We start from the raw sequence: 21,426 nt of genomic DNA on the forward strand, positions 1-21,426 counted from the left end.
GGGGCAGAGAAAGAAGGAGACACAGAATCAGAAGCAGGCTCCAGGCTCTGAGCCGTCAGCACAGAGACCGACGTGGGGCTCAAACCCACAAGCCGTGAGATCATGAACTGAGCCGAAGTCGGACGCTTAACCGACTGAGCCACCCAGGTGCCCCTCCAAAAAATATTTATTAACAAATAACTTATATCCCAGGCATTGTTCCCGGGACTGGGGACGCAGCAATTTTTCAGAACAGATTAAAAAAAAAAGATCTCTTCTCTTGCGGAGCCTATATTCCCGTGGATGACTGGCACGGCTGCTTTCCACCCACATTTGACCTTTTTTTCTGTGTTCTCTCAATGATGCTTCATGTTCAGCCTCAGTGCCCATGTGCCAGACTTCTGGAAAGCTGGATGGTCAGTGTTTGGAGATTGGAAGGGGACTACTTTCTTTTTTCTTTTTTTCCTTTTTCTTCTTTAAAGTTTATTTATTTATTTTTGAGAGAGAGAGAGAGAGAGAGAGAGAGAGAGAGAGAGCGCATGAGCAGGAGAGGGGAAGAGAGAGGGGGAGAGAGAGAAAGAGAGAGAGAGAGAGACAGAATCCCAATCAGGCTCCGTATTGTCAGTGCAGAGCCCAGCGTGGGGCTTGAACTCACAAACTGTGAGCCTGAGCCAAAATCAACATTTAACCGACTGAGCCACCCAGGGGCCCCAACTTGCTTTTTTAAGTTGCTGCTCCTTTTGTCCGCCTTTTCACGTAACTGCTTCTACTATTAGGTATTAGCATTTTCTGTATGTGGGTTCTTTCATCCAGCATTATATTTGCGAGATTTGTTTATGTGGCTTCTTGTTGTCACGGTTGGTTCATTCTCATTGTTCTGTAGGATTTCATTATATGCATATTCAGTTTATTCACTGCACTGTAATTGGACATATGGGTAATTTCCTGCTTGGGGCTATTGCTAGACAGTACTCCTGTGCACATGTGTAGATCTTTCCTTTTTTGCAAACATATTTACTCTACTTTGGGCGATAGCCCCAGGAGTGGAATTGCTCTGTCATAGGATGTGTTTTAAGTTCAGTTTTGGTAGATTCTACGAGTTTTCCACCACGCAAGTCCAAAGTAGGTTCCCACAGCAATGTATGACAATGCCAGGTGCGAAACACGGTCACCAACACGTGGTAGCCATCCTGGTGAGAGTGTCCCGGTATCACACTGGGGTTTTAATTTGCATCTCTCTGGCATGTAGCGAAACAAGGCAGGAGATCCCGTTCGCTTTAAATATGACAATTAAACAAAACCATCTGCCCCCCTCGGGCCTTTTCTTCACAGATACCGCAGCTTTCTTGGGCACCCCTTCCCTGCTAATAATAGAATCCAGAGGCCATTTCCATCCAAATGTCTTCCATAGCCTCTGACTGCCTTTATATTTCCCCAGTAAGAAGAAGAAAAATGGCTCGGGAAGATCAGTCACGACCACCCAGGACCGAGTGCCTGCATATCAGTATAACATGAATTTTGAGAAGGTGGGCAAATGCATCATAATAAACAACAAGAACTTCGACAAAAAGACAGGTAAGTGTTGTGGGCGTAGGCTAACCTCTCCTGTTCCGTTCCATTGTCTTCAATTTGTATCAGACTTTGATTGGAGAAAGGCAGTGCCCATCTGCTATGGCAGGCAGCCCCCCATCCAGTGCTATTTACGTGTCCGGGGGGAAGGGATGTGAGGACGCCAGAAGCTTTGGAATCAAAGGTCCCACCATGTGCATTATCTGATGCAAGACTGGGACCAAAGGGCTAAGAGTCGGGGAGCCTTTTGGCCCCAACTGGAGTTGCCATGATGAGGCTCACCTTCTGTGGGTGAGCTGAGTAACCCTCTCCTGTAAGTTTGCTTCATATATCAATTCTACATTAAAAAAAAATTAATGTTTATTTCTGAAAGAGAGAAAGAGTGCAAGTGGGGGGAGGGACAGAGGGAGAGAGGGAGACACAGAATCTGAAACAGTCTCCAGGCTCCGAGCTGTCAGCACAGAGCCTGACACAGGGGCTCAAACTTGTGAACTGCGAGTTCGCGACCTGAGCCGAAGTCAGACGCCCAACAGACTGAGCCACCCACGCGCCCCGAGTTGCTCCCTTAAGTTGTGACCTTGGGAGCATTTACACAAGAGCCAGCAAAGCTGCACTTAGTCCTGACAGGGCGATGCTGGCAGGCAGTTCTCAGCCCGGGATTGCTCATCGTGGGCTTGATTCCCACAGGCATGGGCGTCCGAAACGGAACAGACAAAGATGCCGAGGCTCTTTTCAAGTGCTTCAGAAACCTGGGTTTTGACGTGGTCGTCTACAATGACTGCTCTTGTGCCAAAATGCAAGATCTGCTGAAACAAGGTGCGTGCCTACCCCCTCCCTCCATCTCCTTCCTGTTCCAAGGGGGGGCAGCACGCCAGTGGGCTCGGAGATGGGGGGCCGCCTTTGCAGGACAGAGGGATTTCAGCCTGGGCAGCCTTTCCTTCGTCTGGACTACTCCATTCCTGTCTGCAGGCTAGGCGGGGGTCTTTCAGGAAACTTAGATCTCTCCCTAAAAAGATGAAATCTGCTCATAGGACAGCAAATGATAGGTTTGGGATCTACAGAACAGTTCCAATTTCAAAGAGTTAATTCGTAGGGAAGGAACAAGTCTGTATCATTCTGTCCAGAATGGAGTTGAAATGTAAACTCTTCTCTAATCCCCATATATTTCAGAAGTGGTTTTTTTTTTTTTTTTTTTTTTTTTTGAAGCTTCTGTATTTCTTTTGAGAGAGAGAGAGAGAGAGTGAGCAAGCAAATGTGCACATGAGCAGGGGAGGGGCAGAGAGAGCGAGAGAATCCCAAGCAGGCTCACCCTGTCAACCCAAAGCCCAAGGCTGGATCTCACAAACTGTGAGACCATGACCTAAGCCGAAATCAAAAGTCAGACGCTCAACCAACTGAGCCACCCAAGCACCCCAGGAAGTACCTTCTTTTAAAAACAGATTTTACAGATAAGGAAACCAAGGCACAAAATGGTTAAGTAACTTGCCTGGTGTCACAGACCTAACAAGCAGTAGGGCCATGCCCTTCAGCACCCCAGTGTGCTGCCTCCCGGCAGCTGCCTGAACCCCCTCCCACACTTGGGGCACACATCCTCAGGAGGCAGCGCCATCTTGGTTTCAGACTGAGTGAGGATTCTAGAGTTCTCCTTGCCTGTCGCTTCTCTCCACTGGTCTTCCTTCTCTCTGGAGGGGTGCTCCTGCCCCTGAATACCTGTCCCGACAGCGGTCGCTGCCAGGCTGGGAAGGAGGACCCTTTTGAGGTCCCGCCAGGCTTACGTCTTAACCTTTCAATCTTCCAATGGCTTGCTTGCAGCCTCTGAAGAGGACCACAGAAATTCGGCTTGTTTTGCCTGCATCTTACTAAGCCACGGAGAAGAAAATTTAATTTATGGAACAGACGGCGTGACAGCAATAAAGGACTTGACAGCCCATTTTCGGGGGGACAGATGCAAAACTCTTCTAGAGAAACCCAAACTCTTCTTCATTCAGGTAACCCCCACACTGTCGAAAACGGGAAAGGATTACAGAGTGACTTGGGTCGGATCACTTTTACAAACGTACGTGCTGTTTCGGTCGGGGTTTGCAGACTGGGGTTTTGGTCTTCTACCTCTAAATGCTTCGCATCTGTATTTGCATCAGACCACGGATTGTGAGGGCTTCTTTAAGACACTGCAAGATTTTCATTGGCTCTGGCTTACTAATTCGACACAGGCTTTGTTCACTTATTTATCGATCAAATTCTTGCCGAACCCGCCACGCGTAGCCCTCGGCACCGGGACGCAACAGCGAAAAGCACACGCGTGCCTGTTCCCGACTCCATGGAGTGATCTCTGCTTTGTTACTTAGGCTTGCCGGGGGACAGAGCTCGATGACGGGGTCCAGGCTGACTCGGGGCCTATCAATGACACAGATGCCAATCCCCGATACAAGATCCCCGTTGAAGCCGACTTTCTCTTCGCCTATTCTACAGTCCCAGGTATCAAGACCATGCCACTCCATCAACACGCAGGCCTGGGGCTGTGTCCCTTTCCTCTTGCTGCAGTGCTAAATTCCCTAAAACGCAGCAGCTTCCGATATACAAGTGGATTGTCTTCCGCTTCTGGAGGTCAGAACTCCGAAATGGGATGGCAGGGCCACATTCCTTCTGGAGGCCCCAGGGGGAAAATCCGTGTCCTTGCTTTTTTCCAGCATGTTTGGGTTCCCTGCCTTGTGCTCCTCTTCCTCCAGCTTCAAAGCCAGCGACCTCACATCTCTGTGACTCTTCTGTGAACCTGTCCCTCTCTCTGACCACAGCTGGGACAGGTTCTCCTCTTCTCAGGACTCCTGGGATTAGGAGTAACCCAGGATGCGCTCCCCCCTTACTTCCGTAACTGTGATCACATCTGCAGAGTCCCTTCTGCCAAGTCACGTACCCTGTCCATGGGTTCCAGGGCTAGGGCGTGGACGTCTCCGGGGGCCATTGTTCTGCCTGCCACGGGGATGTGTTTGCGTTCTCCCCAAGGAAGCTCAGCCCTTCCATTTAAGTATCACTACTATTATTGGTAATAGTAAGAGCAAACATTTCTGTAGCACTTACACCTTACAGAATGTCTTACAGAGTGTCTCTTACCTCTTATCATCCTCCTAATAATTGGGTAGGTGGTTAGGAAAGGTGTTCCTGTCTTAATTTTACAGCCTAAAAAAAAATTGAGCTGGGGTGAGCTGAAACGATATGCTCAAGATCCCATAGAGATTTTGGTATAAAACTATAGCAGTAGCTCAGACCGGGATTCTTGACATTGTGACCCAGAAACAGGCACCAGAAAATGCCAGGAGTGAGCAAGCCTACCCATTTCCCAAGCTCCTTGTCTGCCTTAGTTCAGTCGAATTCCTTCCTGTGCTTTAGTAAAACCTATCACTTAGAAATGCCCTGTGGGGTAGTAGTTCGGTCAAGTGCTTGCTACAGAGGTATTGGTTGGTTACAGTAAATAGGTGTGTTTGGAAAAACAGCTCTGGCAGGATCTACAGATGAGGTTTCGTGAGAATGACAGCTTCACACGTTTTAAGGATCACGTAAAAAAAAAAAAAAATAGTTTGGTCTTCCTGCTCTTGAGAGGGAGGCAGTGGCACGGGGTCATCGGTCTGGGTGAACAAACCCAAGGTAGAGCTGTTGGTGTTCTGAGCAAGGTCTGGCAGAAGTAGGGGAAGAAGGGTGAACTCCAGGGAGGCAGGTGAGAGAAGCGTTCCGAGTCATGAAAAATCAGACAGCAGGGGAAGGGAAAGGTGGCTTGCCAGACTGAGTGCCAAGGGGTCAGAGGCAAAACTCAAAAGGCTGGACCACAGGGTGTGTTAGCCTGTGGGCTGCTGCAACAAAATGCCACAGACTCAAGGCAGAAGTATATCTCTCGCCGTTCTCGAGGCTAGGAAATCCAAGACCCAGGTGCCCGCCATTTTGGTTTCTAGTGAGGGCCTGCTTCTTGGCTGGTAACCATCTACTTCTAGCTCTGTCCCCACCCACATGGCAGAGAGATGGTGGAGGGAGAGGGTCTCTTCTGATCAGGACACTAATTCTCTGGGATTGGGGCTCCACCCTCATGGCCTCACTTAACATTAATTACCTTCAGAAAGGCCCTATCTCCACATCTAGTCCCATTAGGGGCTGGGCTCAACATTTGAGTTTTGGGGGACACCGTCTATAGCACAGGATGTGACAAGGCACAGCACGGATTAAACCTGGATAGGTAAACAGGGGGGCCCCACCGTGGGGAGTCCTGTGTGCTATCCTAAGCGGCCTGAACTTCACCCTGATAATGAAGTGCAATGGAACTATTTCAGGTAGGAGAGTCACAGGGTGAGACTGGCTCCCTGGAAGACCATGTAGGTCAGGGGTTAAAGGACATGAGTGCAGGGGCAGTACTGAAATGGAGGTGACTGTCCATGACCAGCCTCACTAGTTCATTGTATTGAACGAGATGCGTTCCGTGAGCCCCTCTGAAAGTGAATCGTGTTCTGGTACCACTAACACCATTGGGCTTAAATCCTTGCACTGGTGGTTACCAGTGCGCCGCGGGAAGAATTCTAAGTGCCTCGATCATGTCACAGAAAAAGGTTATTTCTGCTTATTGTACATTTATTCAATAAGCGATTGCCATAAATTATAATGGTCTCATTCAACTGGTGAGACCGCGTAGGACTAGGGGCACAAATCACAGCTCATCATGGAAGCCAAGGGCGACTTTATTTTGTTGCATGCTGTCCTTTTAAACCGGAGGGAATGGGGGTAAGTGAGGGGCAGATTCCCTTGCCCCTGTATGGAGGCATCAGCAGGTCCACGGCTTTACAGCTCATGTTAAGATATTAGACAGTATTGTCACTTTTCAAGTCACAGGCAGTCACAGCACTGTAACCAGAACGTCCAGACCGAAATAACAATTAAAACCCTGAACCTAATTTGGCTTTCCATTTCTTCTGATCCCAGATCAGCCCTGCTATAGGTCTAAGGTGCTAAAGGGGCCTTGATCCTTCCCCTTACTCACCTCCTCCCCCATTTGCCAGATCCTTTTTAGGTTCTCCCAGAGCCAAAGATGGGAGGGAGGTGAGTTAAGGTAAACTCCGGGTCCCATAGTCACCTGGCTTCTTGCGCTCTGAACCGGTGAAATGCTAAAGGCTGGGTGCTTTCTCCTTGGGCACTTTCCTGAACTGCTGGGTTTCCTGGACCCTACACCTCCTTGGCTTTGGATTTGTGTCTCCATTCCTCGCTGTGCATCGTGATTCCTTCCTCCTCTTCTGGGCATCCTCCAGGGCACTTGTCCAGCCTCTTCCTGCTGAGGTCTCCTTGTCCCTCCAAAAAATCGTGTTGGACAGGACCCAGGGAAGACTGAGAGCCAGACTCTCTCAGCCACAGACCATATTTGCTCCATGAGAAGTACACCCCTTGCCCTTGTGATGGTGGCCTTCCCAGAGCTGCAGGCTCTCTGGGCTCTACCCATGAGGCAGTTGGTCATTCAGCCACCTCTTACTTTCAGATTTCTCCATGAGGAGCTTGGCTCCAGTTCTGGGTCCCCCAACAGCAGGAACACATCTCAAAATTCTCTGAAATCTCCTGCAAATTCCTGTCTTGTGAGGCTTGGATTGGAAAGTAGCTCTGCCCCCAGAGGACAGCGAGGAGTTCCAGAGTTAACAAAGTGCTTCTCCGGCATTTCCGTTGAGCATCTTTACACAGCCTTCTAAACCTACGATGTGTGCTCTCTGAGCACACGAGCATAATTCTCGCCGGGGACTTGCACGCAGAGAAGAGTAAGATAATTTCAGAAAAGCAGGTGTGGAGGCCCCGTACACCAAGAGCTCATTCTTGGTGGTGCGGCCAGGCCAGCTGATCTGATCATCTCTTTTCTGTCTTGTTGAAGGCTATTACTCATGGAGGAACCCGGGCAGCGGGTCCTGGTTTGTGCAGGCCCTGTGCTCCATCCTGAACGAGCATGGCAAGAGCCTGGAGATCCTGCATATCCTCACCAGGGTGAACAACAGGGTGGCCAGGCACTTTGAGTCCCAGTCTGATGACCCCTACTTCCACGAGAAGAAGCAGATCCCATGTGTGGTCTCTATGCTCACCAAGGAACTCTACTTCTGAAAATAACCATCCCAGGGATGCATTCTAGCCGAAAAGCTACGGATCATTTGTTCATGAGTCTTTTTTTTTTTTTTTTTTTTTTTTAATGCTCTTGAAATACCAAGAAATTCCCAAGGATTTTAATTTCAGGAACACTTGTTGATTCAACAGGAAAGAAACTTTTCTGGTGCTGTCTTATGTACCTATGTTTTGGGAGAGGTTTTTTGTGTGTTTTTTTTTTTACAATGTTATCCATTTGATGACTTCGTAATTTCTTCTTAAGACTAATTTTCTGTTTGTATTTTTCTCCTTGTTGTCTCATTTAGTACATACAACAAAAACGACCTCTGCAGATGACTCTCGGCTGTGCCCACCATGATCAGTGGTGACACGGCAGACAGAGTCCTATTTGCACCTGGCAAAGAGCGTTCCAGTGCTTGAGAAAAAGCAGTGTGTGTTCACCTGTATTGCAGAAAGTGGGTATTGAGTGTGATTTGAGTGATTTTTCATTGGCTTAGGACAGATTCTCACGCAAAAATTCCCAGAGAAGTTAAAGGAGAGGGAAAAAAAATCAATGAATCTAACACGTATCAGACAGAAAACAGAAGCCATACTAGGTGTGTCAATAGAGGGGTTTTAATAGAGGAGATTGACTTACAAAGATAATCAAAAAGAAGCCAAATAAAAGGAATCTGGTACCACCGAGGGCTATGAAAAGGTGTGGTTCCCTTAATCCAGAAGCTGGGGTAGCCCACAGGAACTGGCCACATGGGCATGGTGGGAGCTGCCTGGTGAGAGCTGGGATCACCCAGGGATAGTGGGGGTTGGAGCCATGGCACCGACAAAGCCCCTGCCTGAGATGGGGCAATACCAGCCGAGTCAGATGTGGAAAAATACCCCAGCTTCATCTCTCCTGCCCTGAGTCTCCCCCTGGCACCCTACCCTACCAGCATTACCTGGAAGCCAGCTGGCAAGGGCCCTTGGAAATGTGATTTCATGCAGTACAGAGCACAGCAAAGCCTAGTGAGGCAGGGCAGGAACAAGAAATGGATATCAGAATGGCCCATAATGTGAATAGAAGTCATCATATTCCCTGATGTTCAGCAATTCCTCCATTCAATCATCTATTCATTGCATTGTCAGGTAGTCTACGTATTGCCCACTCTGTGCAAAATAATCTTTTTTTAGCTTTAACATATACCTGGAACTTGTTAGATTATTCCAAGCCTCATTCTGAGTAAATTTCTTGTTACCTCTAATTCTATTATGTGGGCAATGTTTATGGCAAAGATTCTCGCACTTTGTTTACGAGGTTACTTTTTGAATTCTTGATAAATTACTATTTTATTCTGCCTAATAACTGGTTAACACACAGATGTTCATATTTATTGATTAAAATGTGGTTGCTTAATTCCTAACCTGCTCAGTTTGCTTTCCTTCTAAAGTTTTTTATGGCAGTGGAAAAAATGGGAAAACAGGATACGAATTGACCTCACTGACTTGACCTCAACACATCATATAATTCATGTTTCTTTTGACGCTGGAACACCAATAGAACAGTAAGTAAATCATCACTTAGGAAGCTCAGAATCTTCATGTAAAAGGTTAGTTAGCTTAGAAAGCTGGTTGCAGTGGGCTACCATTTATTAATTTGGCAACAAAATCAGATGGAGTAGAAGTATTTTCTATATCAATAAGAACATTAACTTTAGGGCCAGTTTATTAGATTTGTCTCTGATTTCCTGCCATCTAAAGTATACCAAGTGTACGAAATTTAAGTGTAGATCATGAATCAAGAATCAACAAGCATTCATCCTATCTTTCTCAGAATTCACCAGCTGTGTGTTCTTTGGAAAATAGACCGTCCTATTTAAGGAGCCTCTCATAGAAATAAATGTGCCTAAGTGCATTGTGATTGGAAGTAAAAATTACAGCACTCTAGTTACTTACCTTGTAAGCTCGCTTAAAGATCCCAAATGTCAGGGTTTGGGGCTTTTTACAAAATTCTCTGAACGATCATAGGTATTAAGGTCACAAATAATGAACATTCCTTCATGTCCTTTAGACGCGCGCGGTGTAAATGGCTGTTAAGAAAGAGCCTTCATCCTTGAATACTTCATTGGGCAGACACTATGCTTATCAGGATCCGAAATCCTGTTCCAAGTTGGTTATGTGCTCAGTCACACCTCCATTCTTAAACTTTTCTGATCCTTTTACAAACCAAAGTTCTGATAAGCACTCAAACCTGGTGATTACACATTCCTAGTTGTCATTGTTATTTAGAATGCAAGCTGCCCCTTGCAGGAGGAACAGGCAAAAAGCACCCTCTTGGCTCATGAGGAAGACAGTGCACGTGTGTGCTGTCCTTGCTGGGACAGTGGGCTCAAATCAGGGTTTCTCTTTAGTTTTTCTCAAGGTGCCATCAGCCTGTTTTAAGTGTTAGCTATTAATAACACTCGCAGTCCGCTTTAGGCTCTGCCCTGAGCGTTTTCTCTGAGCAAATTTCCATAAACCATCTAAGCCTATTGTGTTTATGAATTGCCCAAAATAGGTCTCAGAGTGCTGGAGTTCAGTGTATTCGCATGGTTTAAAGCCTCGAGGAAAGAAAGGCTTTTCTGTGAGAAAGAAGATGATGTCTTCCGGAAGGGCACAGAGCCTAGGCGACAAATTATTTTGTCCAGTCTCGCAGCCTATCACCTGAAATCTTGTCACCAGCTACTCTGGTAACCGGAGATTGCCTTTGGACTCCGTGGGAGCACACTCCTGCTTCTAGGCCCTTTTCCAGCAAACATCTGGCCAAGTGAGAAGGAGGTGGTCACTGGGTTAAAGCAGCAATTCGTCTGTGTCATGAGGCAGGGAGACAAATTAACAGCAGCCTAGATATCACTACTTTCTGAAGGCATGTGACCCTTAAGAGTTCTCCAAAGATACGCAGATCGAAACACCAAAGCCCTACTAAATGCTGGGTGTTGGATTAGGGGTGGGGCTAAAAAAGATGACCAGGAAATGATGCTTTCCCCAGAGGAGGTTAACAAATCATGCCAGTGAAACAGTGGCTGTAAAGGAGTTGTGCTCACATTACTCTGGAATGCAGATAAGGGGGTGTCCCACTGCTTGAGGATTCCGAGAGGGGTTCCTGGAGGAAATATCAAATCCTCTTTGATTTTAGCCACCCCAGAAAGGGTGAGAGGAGGCAGTACAGAAGGGGAATTTTTTTTTTAATGTGACTTTTTCACTTTAGAGGTTCTCAAGCTCTGGATGCCTGAGAATCCTAGGGGATCTGTGTATGAAGCAGATTCCTGCACCCCCATCGACCCCCCATTGTAATTCTGTATTCCTGGAATGGAGACCAGGAACCTGCTCATTTAACAAACCTACCTGGATATTCTTATGTAGGGGTTTTATTCTGATCTCCACAGTCTCCCTTGCAGGTCAGCAAGGCCTAAATGAAACAGCTGGAAAAAGATCACCAAAGGGCCAGCAACGTATTGGCTGTTCACAAGAGCTGGTGTCTTAGCTCAGGCTGCTGTAACATCACCGTGGAGTGGGCGGCTTAACCAACAAACATATGTTTCTCACAGTTCTGGAGGCTGGCTGGGAAGTCTAAGATCAAGGTGCTGGCAGATCCCGTGTCTGGTGAGAGTCCACTTCCTGGATCATAGATTTCACCTTTCTGCTGTATCCTCACATGACAGGAGGGATAAGGACCTTTCAGGGGTCTCTTATGAGGGCACTAATCCATTCATGAGGAGCCTACCCTCACAATCTAATCACCTCCCAAAGGACCCACCTTCCCATATTCACCATATTGGGGGCCAGGACTTCAACATATGAATTTTAGGGAGACACAAACATTCAGTCCATACCACCTGGCTAGCCATCTTACCCCAAGATTGAAGAGCAAAGGATCCAAGGCACGCATGTGCTCGGGAGTACAGACTGCTTGCCCAGGAACTTCAGAGGCTGTACAGGAGCCTCAAGGCCATGGCAACTTTTAGAGGAAGCCCATGACATGTCAGGAAGGAGCAGATGGCAGATGGCTTGCAGTGGATGGGTCCAGGTGCACTGCTTCTCCAGCTGCTTTCAGCTTCTTTCTTCTTCCTCTCCAATCACTTAGGCAATCATTTCTAAAGAAGACAGGCCACCCATGTTTTTCCTCCTCTGGTACTTCATGGGTACCACAATACAAAACACTCCCTTTGACAACATTACTAACATGTTTAAAGGAACTTCTCTCTACAACACCTTTCATTATGATTACATTATTATAATACAGTATTCTAATAAGTGTTAAGTAGGGAAGGGAAAAGAACCAATTTTCAAGTGAATGTTTTTTTCATACCAGGGTAAGGGGCTAACTCTTAAAAGCTTAGGAAAATCAGCTTTTGCAAATTATCTTTTCTGAAGCTTCCAGCTGTATTGGATGCTGACAGGTTTTTAAGCACTGAGATGAAAGACAAATTCTTTTTCTTTTGCATGGCTAATTGCAATTCTGCTGAGCACTATGAAGCCTGCTTTCCTCTTGAGACATTTGCCAGCATACGTTAATCGCACAAATATTTACAGACTGCTAAAGCACAGGGGCAGCTTATACCAAAAAAGATACAGAACACTTGAGAGAAAAAAAAAAAAAAAAAAAAAAAGCCTTTCTGACACATCACATTTGTGGCCAGCTACCCAGAATCAGTGTAAACTATTTGCCCCTTAGCCTCAGCCAATGTGTTTAAAGAACATTGTCCCTGGGTTGATTTAGTGTTTACTTGGCTGCTAAAGTCTTTCTTCAAAAGCCTTGACACTTCTTTCCCTCAGGGTTAAAAATAAGGTTTCCAAAAATGTATATTCATCTTATGGGTTGCTGTATTGTCAACCATTAATCTCTCAGGCCACCCAGATGGCACAGAAGAGGTCTATCCAATGGTTTCCGAACCCCAAGGAGCTTCAGGAAGCTAAACAGAGCAAGCTAGACGACTTGACTAGCAAAGCCACAAACTCTTAGTACCACCTTGTTTTCTTAGCATGCTAGTTAAGAACAAAGGCTCTGGACTCCCGACAGCCCTGTTCAAATCCTTGCTTTGTCACTTCCAAGTCGAATGACCTTGAAGAATCTCTCAACCTCCATAAACCTTGTTTCTCCATCTTAAAATGGAAATAGTCCTATGTAGGTAGAGCCTGTAAGGAGTAAATGAAATAATGAATACAAAACACTTAGCACAATGCCTGGCACACAGAAACTCCTGAATAAATGTTTGATGGTGTTTTTTAAACCAGTCTGAACTTGTAAATAATTTAGGCCACAGAAAGAAGAGAGGGAAAGGTGGGAAAAAAGGAAGTACAAGTGGATTCTAATATCCAAAAGAGCCTCTTTTGAGAATAATGGCTACCCATGCAGAAGAGAGGAGGGACACGGGCAGGAGCTCAAGCTGGCGAGTTGCTAAAAGATCACAGGAAGGCAAGAGAGTGTTATAGCCTCAAGCCAAAGCTTCAGGGTATACAGATGCCCGGGAAAATCCAGGGTGCCCAGTTAAGTTAGAATTTCAGACAAACATTTTTTGGGGATAAGTATATCCCAAATATTGCATGGAACATACTTATGTTAACAAAAAATTATTGCTGGGGCACCTGGGTCTCTGAGTTGGTTGAGCGTCCGACTTCGGCTCAGGTCATGATCTCACATTCATGGGTTCAAGGCCTGCATCAGGCTCTGTGCTGACAGCTCAGAGCCTGGAGCCTGCATGGGATTCTGTCTCCCTCTCTCTCTGCCCCTCCCCTGCTCACGCTCTGTGTCTGTGTCTCAAAACTTAAAACATTAAAAAGTAAAAAAAAAAAAAAAACTTAAAAAAATTATTGCTTAATTGAAATTCCAATGTAACTGGGAATCCTGTTTCTGAGAGGTGTTTTTTTTTGTTTTTTTGTTTTTTTGATTGTTTTTGTTTGTTCCGTTTCATTTTGTTGTTACTGTTTTGGTTTTTTGTTGTTGTTTTGTTTGTTTGTTTTGCTCCATGTGGCCGCCCTGGCCCTAACTTTGCAGACAGCTGCTCTGGCTGTCCTCACCTCATCTTGGCCCTGAATTCCCACCTCACGTTGAGAGGAGTCAGAGAAATAACGTGTGGGAAATGGCTTTGCAAACTCCAAAGAACTATAACATCAAGTAAGGAGACATTTCTTTCAGTGGGCGTTGTTATGAAAACACTGAGTCATCAAGCAAGAGCTGGGTCTTTGTGAATTTAAGGAGATGTATGGAAAATTCCGAGGAGTTTGGGGAGTGTATTCAGAAGGGGAGCCTCAAAGGACCCCAACGAGAGGGACTAGACGTGACGCTGGTCAACTGTGGCTGCACTGAGACTTACCTGGAGTGCTTTTCCGGTCCCCAGGGACCACCTAGACCAAGTGAGTCAGGACCTCTGAGAGTGGGGCCAGGACCAGTGTCGTTAAACCTCTCCATGTGATTCCATTTTGTAGCTGAGCTTGCAGACCAGTGGTAGAATACACCTGTAAAAGGGACGTTGAACAGGTGAGACACCTTGGGCCCTGGGGTCCCAGGGAGGGATAGTTAACACCCCTTAGTGAGGTCGGATGTAAGAAGGGGAGGGGAAAAAAAGAAAAGAAGAACAAGGGAGGAGGGAATTTGTAACGATAAGATTTATTCCATCTGCTTGTTAAAATTCTTTTTTTAATGTTTTAAAATAATATAAATACCCAGGGCAAATTTTTTAAGCCAGGAGGTTTGAATGTGAGTGAAAGGGAGTGGGTTAAATAAGAAAAGCAGGCGGGAATTTTCTATATTTAATCAAGCAGCACCTAACAGCCACACACCCAGTGAGGACAGTGGTCCCTCTCATTTGGGAGGGCCAAAGGATCCATTTGTGATTGAAAAGAACTGTGTTGGAGGGTTGTACTTTCCGTGAAGTCACAGATGGCTCACAATTTTTCTTCTAACTTATGACAGGACTTGTGGTAGCTGAGGACCAATTTCTCTTTCAGGCACAAAGATTTAGAAGGTGTGGGTGGTTATGTAAAAATGTAGGAATTCATGTGCTGAGTAAGTGACACCTACATGAGAAGCCACCACTTGTCTTTGATTAGCCATGACAGTCACCTAACAGGAAGTGTGTATTTTCAATCAACAAATATTTATTGAACTATGTGCTGAGCACTGTTCCTGGCATTGGTATAGAACCGGTAATAAAACCATCTTGGTCCTCGTGGAATTTATATTTCAGTAGAAAAGACAGTTCATATAATTTCAGAAAGTGAGAAGAGGGTATACAGAAAGATATAGGAGGATAAGGAGCTCAGGAATGGTGGAGTGGGCAGAGGGCAAGTTAAGTTAGGTGGAAGGCTGAGAAAGCCCTTTCTAATGCCTACATCTAAGCAGAAGCTTGAATAGAGTGAGGGGTGAACCATGTGGATATGTGAAAAAGGGTTGTAAGCGGAACAAGCAGCAAGTGCAAAGGCCCTGAGGCAGCTACCACCTGGCCCTGTTTAAGAAACATCAAGAAAGCCAGTGCTGCAGAGCAGGGTGCTGGGAAATAAGGATGAAAGGCAGATAGGGCCAGATCATGTAGGGGCTTTCGATCAAGGTGAGCACCTTGGATTTTGTGCTAATGCAGTGGGATGGAAGCCATTGGAGGAATTTGAGCAGGGAAGTGGTAGGATCTGATGAACTGTTGTGAAAGACACAACAGAGGGAAAGAGTGGAAGAAGGGAGCCCAGGTGGGAAGCTGTTGCTGTCATTGCCTAGGTTAGGTGGGATGATGGCGGGTTGGAGCGGCCATGGAGGTTATGAAAGTGATCAGATGTGGACTTTATTTTGGAGGTAGAGCCAGCAGGAGTTGCCGACAGATTTGAAGTGAGATTGTGAGAGAAAGCTAGAAACTGAGGATGCCCCCCAGGTTTATGGCACAAGTAGGTACATAAATGGTGCCAATTCCCAAGATTGGTAACACATTTGGTAGGAAGGGTGCAAGCAGTGAAATCAACATTGGTGTTTTGCACAAGCTGCGTGAGCTACCTATCAGACAGCTGAGGTGGATCCTTCCGCGAACCCCCCCCCCCCAATCCCCATTCTCCCTGTATTAGTTCTCAATGGCTGCAGAAACAAATGAGCACACGTTCAGTCACTTAAAACAGCACCAATTGGTTCTCTTAGAGTTACAGAGGTCAGAAATCTAAAATCCAGGTGTTGGTAGAACTGTGATCCTTCTGAGGATTTCAGGGGAGAATCTATTTCCTTGCTTTTTCCAGCATCTAGAGGCTGCCCACATTCCTTCTCCCTTGGTCCTTTTCACTATGTGCAACCCAGGAATGTAGCATTTTCTCTCTCCTGTAACCAAATGCCTCCCTCCTCTAAGGACCCTTGTGATCACATCAGGCCCCTCTGGCTAAACCAGGATAATCTTTCCATTTCAAGATCCTTAACTTACACCTGCATGCAAGGTAACGTAAGGTAACGTATTCATAGACTCCCGGGAGTAGGATGCAGACATCTTGGGGGGATCATTATTCAGCCTTATCACTACTTCCTTATCCTCAAAAAACCCTGATGGAGGTCCAAAGAGCAAGGTGCCTAACTGAAACACCACCTTTCCCAGGCCTACTTGCACAGAAAGGTGCCCAGAGCATCTTGGAAAGGAAACCAGTGCATGCTGATGGTGGTCACCCCTGTCCCTCATTTTCATCACTTCAGGGCAGTGGCCTGCTCTCAAGTGCCAACAGCCACAGGCCTTTGCCTGAGGAGTCCCTCTGGTCTCCTGAGCCCACTTTGCTACATGTACGACAGGCCAGAAGTGCCCGAAATTAATGTCCCCCCAGTGATTGACAGGAGTCGGTGTGTAAATACCCCAATTCCCTCCCCCCGGATGAGATAACAGGCAGGGGGTATAATGGCTCCCTGAGTTTCTCAGTGGGCTTCAGCTCCAGTGACCCTTAGTGGGAACTTATCTGATATCAAGCCTTCTATCAACCGGCTTCCCTTCTTGGTCGTGAAACAGGAAAAATAATATATCTGCCTTGCGTCCCTCGAAAGGTTTTTGTGTGTCCAGAAGGAGACACTGCAAATGCTTTGTAAATGGTAAACTACAGAATCATTTCAGGTGGTATTACGAGACCCACAGACTATTAGGGCTGTTGAGTACCTGAAGGACATCTTGTTACCCCAGAAAGAGAAAGAGGACAACTCCAAGGGCTCCTAATGAATGGAAGCAGACCAGAAGGATAAATGTGGTGTCCTAATTCTGGATCTGGTGGGGTTTGGCTCTATCATGATGTTTATTACTAAGTTCTCTCTTAGATGATTTCTAAGCCTACTGGGGCCTCTGCTTACTCATATGAAACATAGAAAGAATGGCCTGCAGTGACACTCTCACTATGTAGAGTACTTTGGGAGAGTCTCCAAAACCAGGGAGCCCAGCCCCTCTCATTAGAGGTGGGGATTATGCATGATCTCCGTTGCAAATTGCAGACACAATGCCATTAATTTATTTGACAAAGATTTGTAAAGAACTTACTACCTTCTGAGCACTATTGTAAATTCTTTCTACAAACATCTGCTCATTTAATTCCTATAACCACTCTATCAAGTAAGTACTATTATCCTTCTCACTTTAGAGACGAGGAAACTGAGGCATAGAGAGGTTAAATGACTTCTCCAAGATCACAGAGCATAGCAATGAACCCGGGAAGTCTGACTCCATGCTCAAAAGTGCTATGCAGTGCTGGGGCACTTGAGGGGCTCAGTTGATTAAGCATCCGACTCTTGGTTTTGTCTCAGGTCACTATTTCAGGCCCCATGTCAGGCTCCATGCTGACAGTGCAGAGCCTGCTTGGGATTCCCTCCCCCTCTCTTCTGCCCCTCCCCTGCTCACTCTCTATTCCCCCCCTCAAAATAAATACATAAACATCTTAAAAAGAACACACACAAAAAAAACTATGTCAAAAATACTGTACTATGCTGAGTTGCCTTCTTTTTTATCATTTTCTCCTTCCAAATTACCTCCCACATCTATCCCTGGGGCCAGTTCCTAGTGTTCAAATCATAACATCTCTCAATCAAAATGATTTCCATTTGCACAAGACAATTTAATGTAAATTGACTTAAATAGTCAAGGGAATATCAGTTCCTCCTAATCAGTGAGTCCAGAGGACGGATGGAATTCAAGCATGGTTTGACCCTAAGTTTGCCAGTCATCAAGACAGAAGCTCTGCATCTCTGTAATTCTTTCAGCTCTGCCCTTTCCTTATCCTGTCTTTTTATTTATTTATTTTTTTTGGTTCGCGTCCCTCAAGGAAGCAAAATGCTCTTCCATCCACACATTGCACTATCCAGAGAAAGAAAGGGAGCCTTTGACCCAGCATCCCACTCATGAGGCAGGTTACTTCTGCCTCTGAACCAGTGGCTGAGGCCAAGGCTGGGATCCAGAGAGTGTCTGCTATCTAAGAATCATGTGCACCCCAGGGATAATTAGGAGGAAGTGGGAAGGTAGGAAGGCTTCAAGGCCCAGATGAGGTGACACCTTCTCCACAAGATCTCCCTTTTGGTCTCATCATCTTCCATCTTTGGAAGAAGAGCTCCTTTCTCTGAATTCCCGTGACTCTTGATCTGCGTTGCTCTGACACCATTCACCACTTCATATTCATCATTTTGGATTCCTCCTGGATCATCTCCACTTGACTCTCCACTATTTTCCACTCTTTTCTGCTCTGTTCACCCCAGCAGATGGGCCATTTCTCTTTTGTAACCCACTCCCATCAGATTTTCTATTCTGCACCGTGGCATGAAAATAGCTCTTGCCAAGATCGTGCCCTCCATCTTTCCAAATCCAGTGACCAGTTCTCAGTTCTCCCCTTGCTCACCCTCTTGGCAGCAAGTGACGTAGGGGACCCCTCTCTCCGCTCAAAGCATTTGCTTCCACTCCCAGATACCACATGGTTTTGTGTTGTCATGTACTTCTCTGTTCTTTTCTACTCTCTTTTGCTGGCATCTCCCCCATCCTACCCCACCCCCACCCACCTCTGCTCTCTCCACGAGGGCCGTGGTTTTGAAAGTAGCCACGTTCCCCTTCCTACAACCACTGCTCCCATGTCGTGGCACCTCACCCACGGCTACTACTCTCATCAGAATCTGGAAACACTGCCCCCTCTCTTCTTATCCCCGCAGACCTGGAGGTGGTAAAGGTTTCCCACTATTGCTAGACAATGAATGCTTCATCATGCCTTGCTGGGTCTCTTAATGCAGCCAACACCTCTGTAGACCGTCCCTTCAATAACTCTCTTCCATAAATCCTTGGAGTGTGCTCTTCCCTGATAGGACTGACTAGCACTCTGCTTGTTTCCTTATGTCACTTATCTCCCATATTAGCTTATAAGGTCACTAAGAACAAAGTCTGTGTTTAATTCTTTTATCCCCAGGAGTGCTTGCTATCCAATTGGTACCAATAAATGCTGAAACAAAGCATTCTTTCTTATTAACTGCTTTCAGCTTAAACAGGAAGTGAAAGCAATAAAAGCATTTAAACACACACACACACACACACACACACACGCACGCACACACACACACACACCTCCCAGGACAAAAGGCAGAGGGATGAAATAATGCTAAATTCTGATGTTACGAGTTTTTGCCTGATTTTTCAAATTCATGATGTATTCAAAATCCATATGGATCATGCTTTTTCCTCTCCAGGCCCAGAAATTAAAGAGAGTTACTTCTATTACAATAGAAATTGAAGTACAGGGGCACCTGGGTGGCTCAGTTGGTTAAGTGTCCAGCTTTGGCTCAGGTCATGGTGTTATGGTTCATGAGTTTGAGCCCCACTCAGAGCCTGGAACCTGCTTCAGATTCTGTGTCTCCCTCTCTCTCTGCCCCTCCCCTGCTCTCACTCTGCCTCTCTCTCTCGAAAATGAGTACACATAGAAAGAAACTTTTTTAAGAAATGAAATTGAAGTACCAATAAACTGAGAAGCAGGAAAGCCCCATTGCTGACCAGCGGGGGGATCTAGGAAACACTGGGTGCTGGGATTTGCATCACACCCTATGCTGAGATGGGCTTTGGGAAAGAAGCTCTATGGGGGGTGCCCACCTTTGGGGGTCTCCTTCCTACTTTGCTTGTCTTTCTCTCTTCCTATTATGAACTACATTGCCACTCTTTCCCTACCAACCCTGATCCCATTGCTCCAGCGCCAACCAGGTGGGTAGTATAAGGATTCAGGGCAATAAGGGGAAAAGAAAGGAAGGAAAAAGAAACCCCCATCTTCCCTCCTCTGGCCCTAGTGGTGGTCTTATTAGCTGTCTCCTTCACCTACAATCTTTGGGCCATTCTCTGTCACCTATTGTAGATCCCCTAGTCCCCAGAAACTGGACCTAAATATTCTTTTGAAATAAAGAGGATTCTGACTACAATCTTCTATGGATTCCAGGGTCCTCCTTTGACATCTGTGTCTGCTATTGCTTTTACAAATGAATCCAAGTATAAAAATTGACACTGTTGTGTATATATGTTGGGAGAGATGAGTGGAGATGATTACGTTTATTCTGTTTCTCATATTTCAAAAATCTTTAGAGAGTTTCCAAAAGGATAAACTGAATGTCCATGGGGATGACCAAACACCCTTGCCTCTCAGTTCCTTGCCTTCCTCATTACCAATGACCTTTTGTCTACACTATCACAAAGCCACCCACTCCCTGCAACTGCTCTATTTTTAAGATAATCAGTCAATCATTCTGTCTCCAAGCAACACCTCCTACCTTTCCAGCCAACTGGTTCCATCTTTCTTCAAGTTCATCAGTGCTTCCTCCCTAGGAGACCCCTTCTAGTCTCTTTCCTCCATATGTCCCTCTGATACCATGGTTCATCATTTGGGCAGTCTTTCACAAATATCTTAATTTCCTTTGCTCCTTCATCTATCTGTGATATTTCCCTGGCATAAAAAAAAAAAAAAAGCATTAACTTGAAACAAAGCTTACTCCCCAACTCCCCCATTCTTCTCCTGAATAGCCAAATGCCACTAGAGAAAACCATACATCCATCAGACAGGTCTCTTGGCAAATTCAAGATCACCCATCTCAAGAGGCTCTCAACTCTCCCAGCATCAAGAAATACTTGTAGAGTGGGGAAATATCCATGGAAGGTGCTCTGGGAATTCTGAAATGAATGGACTGCGTGCAGGTAGAGAAACAAACAAAGAGACAAAGCTAATAGATGAGGGCAGAAGGGAACCAAATGGGAAGAGTAATTTGGAAGCAAAAGGAAGAGAGGATTTCAACAAGGCTTGACTGCCATTCCCTCTTGTGAGTAAAACTCTTATTTTTAAGACTTATTGGGTGGCTGTGCAAGACAGCCTGTCTAGTTCCACCCTGTTGATGACAACTCTCTTATAGATGAAGAAGCAGATCATCCTGGAGATTGTTGGTGTGTGCAACTGTGCTGGGGAAGGCAGGCTTTCGTTTCCTCATCTGGCACAAAGGAATCCTTCCTACTTTCCCCAGGAGGGCGTTGGGAGGAAACGGATTGGTGGGAAGCAAAAGGATTATTTCAGTAGTAATGACTGCAGGAGGTCAAGGCAAGAATGAGGCTGTTCTCAATAAGAATCATTGTGACTAAAGACAACGGCTAGTGGGAATTTTTTTTCTTTGTTTGCTTTTATTTTTTGATGCTAGACAGCTGGAATGCCAAGGGCAGTTCTGTGCCAAGCCACAAGAAGACTGAAAGCCCAGGACTTCCCCTCGGACAATAGCTTCCATTTTAGCTTTGGGCAAGAGTAAAATCTGTCCTAAGATAGTTTAGGAACTTC

At 45.9% G+C, this 21,426-nt stretch overlaps 2 protein-coding genes across 7 annotated transcripts in view; both read left to right on the top strand.

Annotated features, from left to right (window-relative positions):
- The window catches only part of CASP7 (caspase 7), a 30,990-nt gene extending 21,937 nt beyond the window's left edge, over window positions 1–9,053 (top strand). For both annotated transcript variants that reach the window (XM_045438991.1, XM_045438990.1), the window contains exons 3-7: window positions 1,418–1,554; window positions 2,236–2,364; window positions 3,361–3,536; window positions 3,894–4,023; window positions 7,433–9,053. In XM_045438991.1, coding sequence (XP_045294947.1) covers window positions 1,418–1,554; window positions 2,236–2,364; window positions 3,361–3,536; window positions 3,894–4,023; window positions 7,433–7,656 — 796 coding nt within the window. In that variant the 3' untranslated portion in view covers window positions 7,657–9,053. The remainder of the gene's footprint in view (window positions 1–1,417; window positions 1,555–2,235; window positions 2,365–3,360; window positions 3,537–3,893; window positions 4,024–7,432) is intronic.
- Window positions 9,054–13,584: 4,531 nt separating this feature from the next.
- Window positions 13,585–21,426, top strand: part of PLEKHS1 (pleckstrin homology domain containing S1) — a 32,221-nt gene continuing 24,379 nt past the window's right edge. Inside the window, exon 1 of one of the 5 annotated variants that reach the window (XM_045438996.1) lies at window positions 13,585–13,783. In XM_045438996.1, the coding sequence (XP_045294952.1) occupies window positions 13,749–13,783 (35 nt within the window). In that variant the 5' untranslated portion in view covers window positions 13,585–13,748. The remainder of the gene's footprint in view (window positions 13,784–21,426) is intronic. The other 4 variants (XM_045438992.1, XM_045438993.1, XM_045438994.1 and 1 more) reach the window with 4 other exon arrangements.

Source organism: Leopardus geoffroyi, chromosome D2, assembly GCF_018350155.1.
Source record: "Leopardus geoffroyi isolate Oge1 chromosome D2, O.geoffroyi_Oge1_pat1.0, whole genome shotgun sequence".
Classification (NCBI taxonomy): domain Eukaryota; kingdom Metazoa; phylum Chordata; class Mammalia; order Carnivora; family Felidae; genus Leopardus; species Leopardus geoffroyi.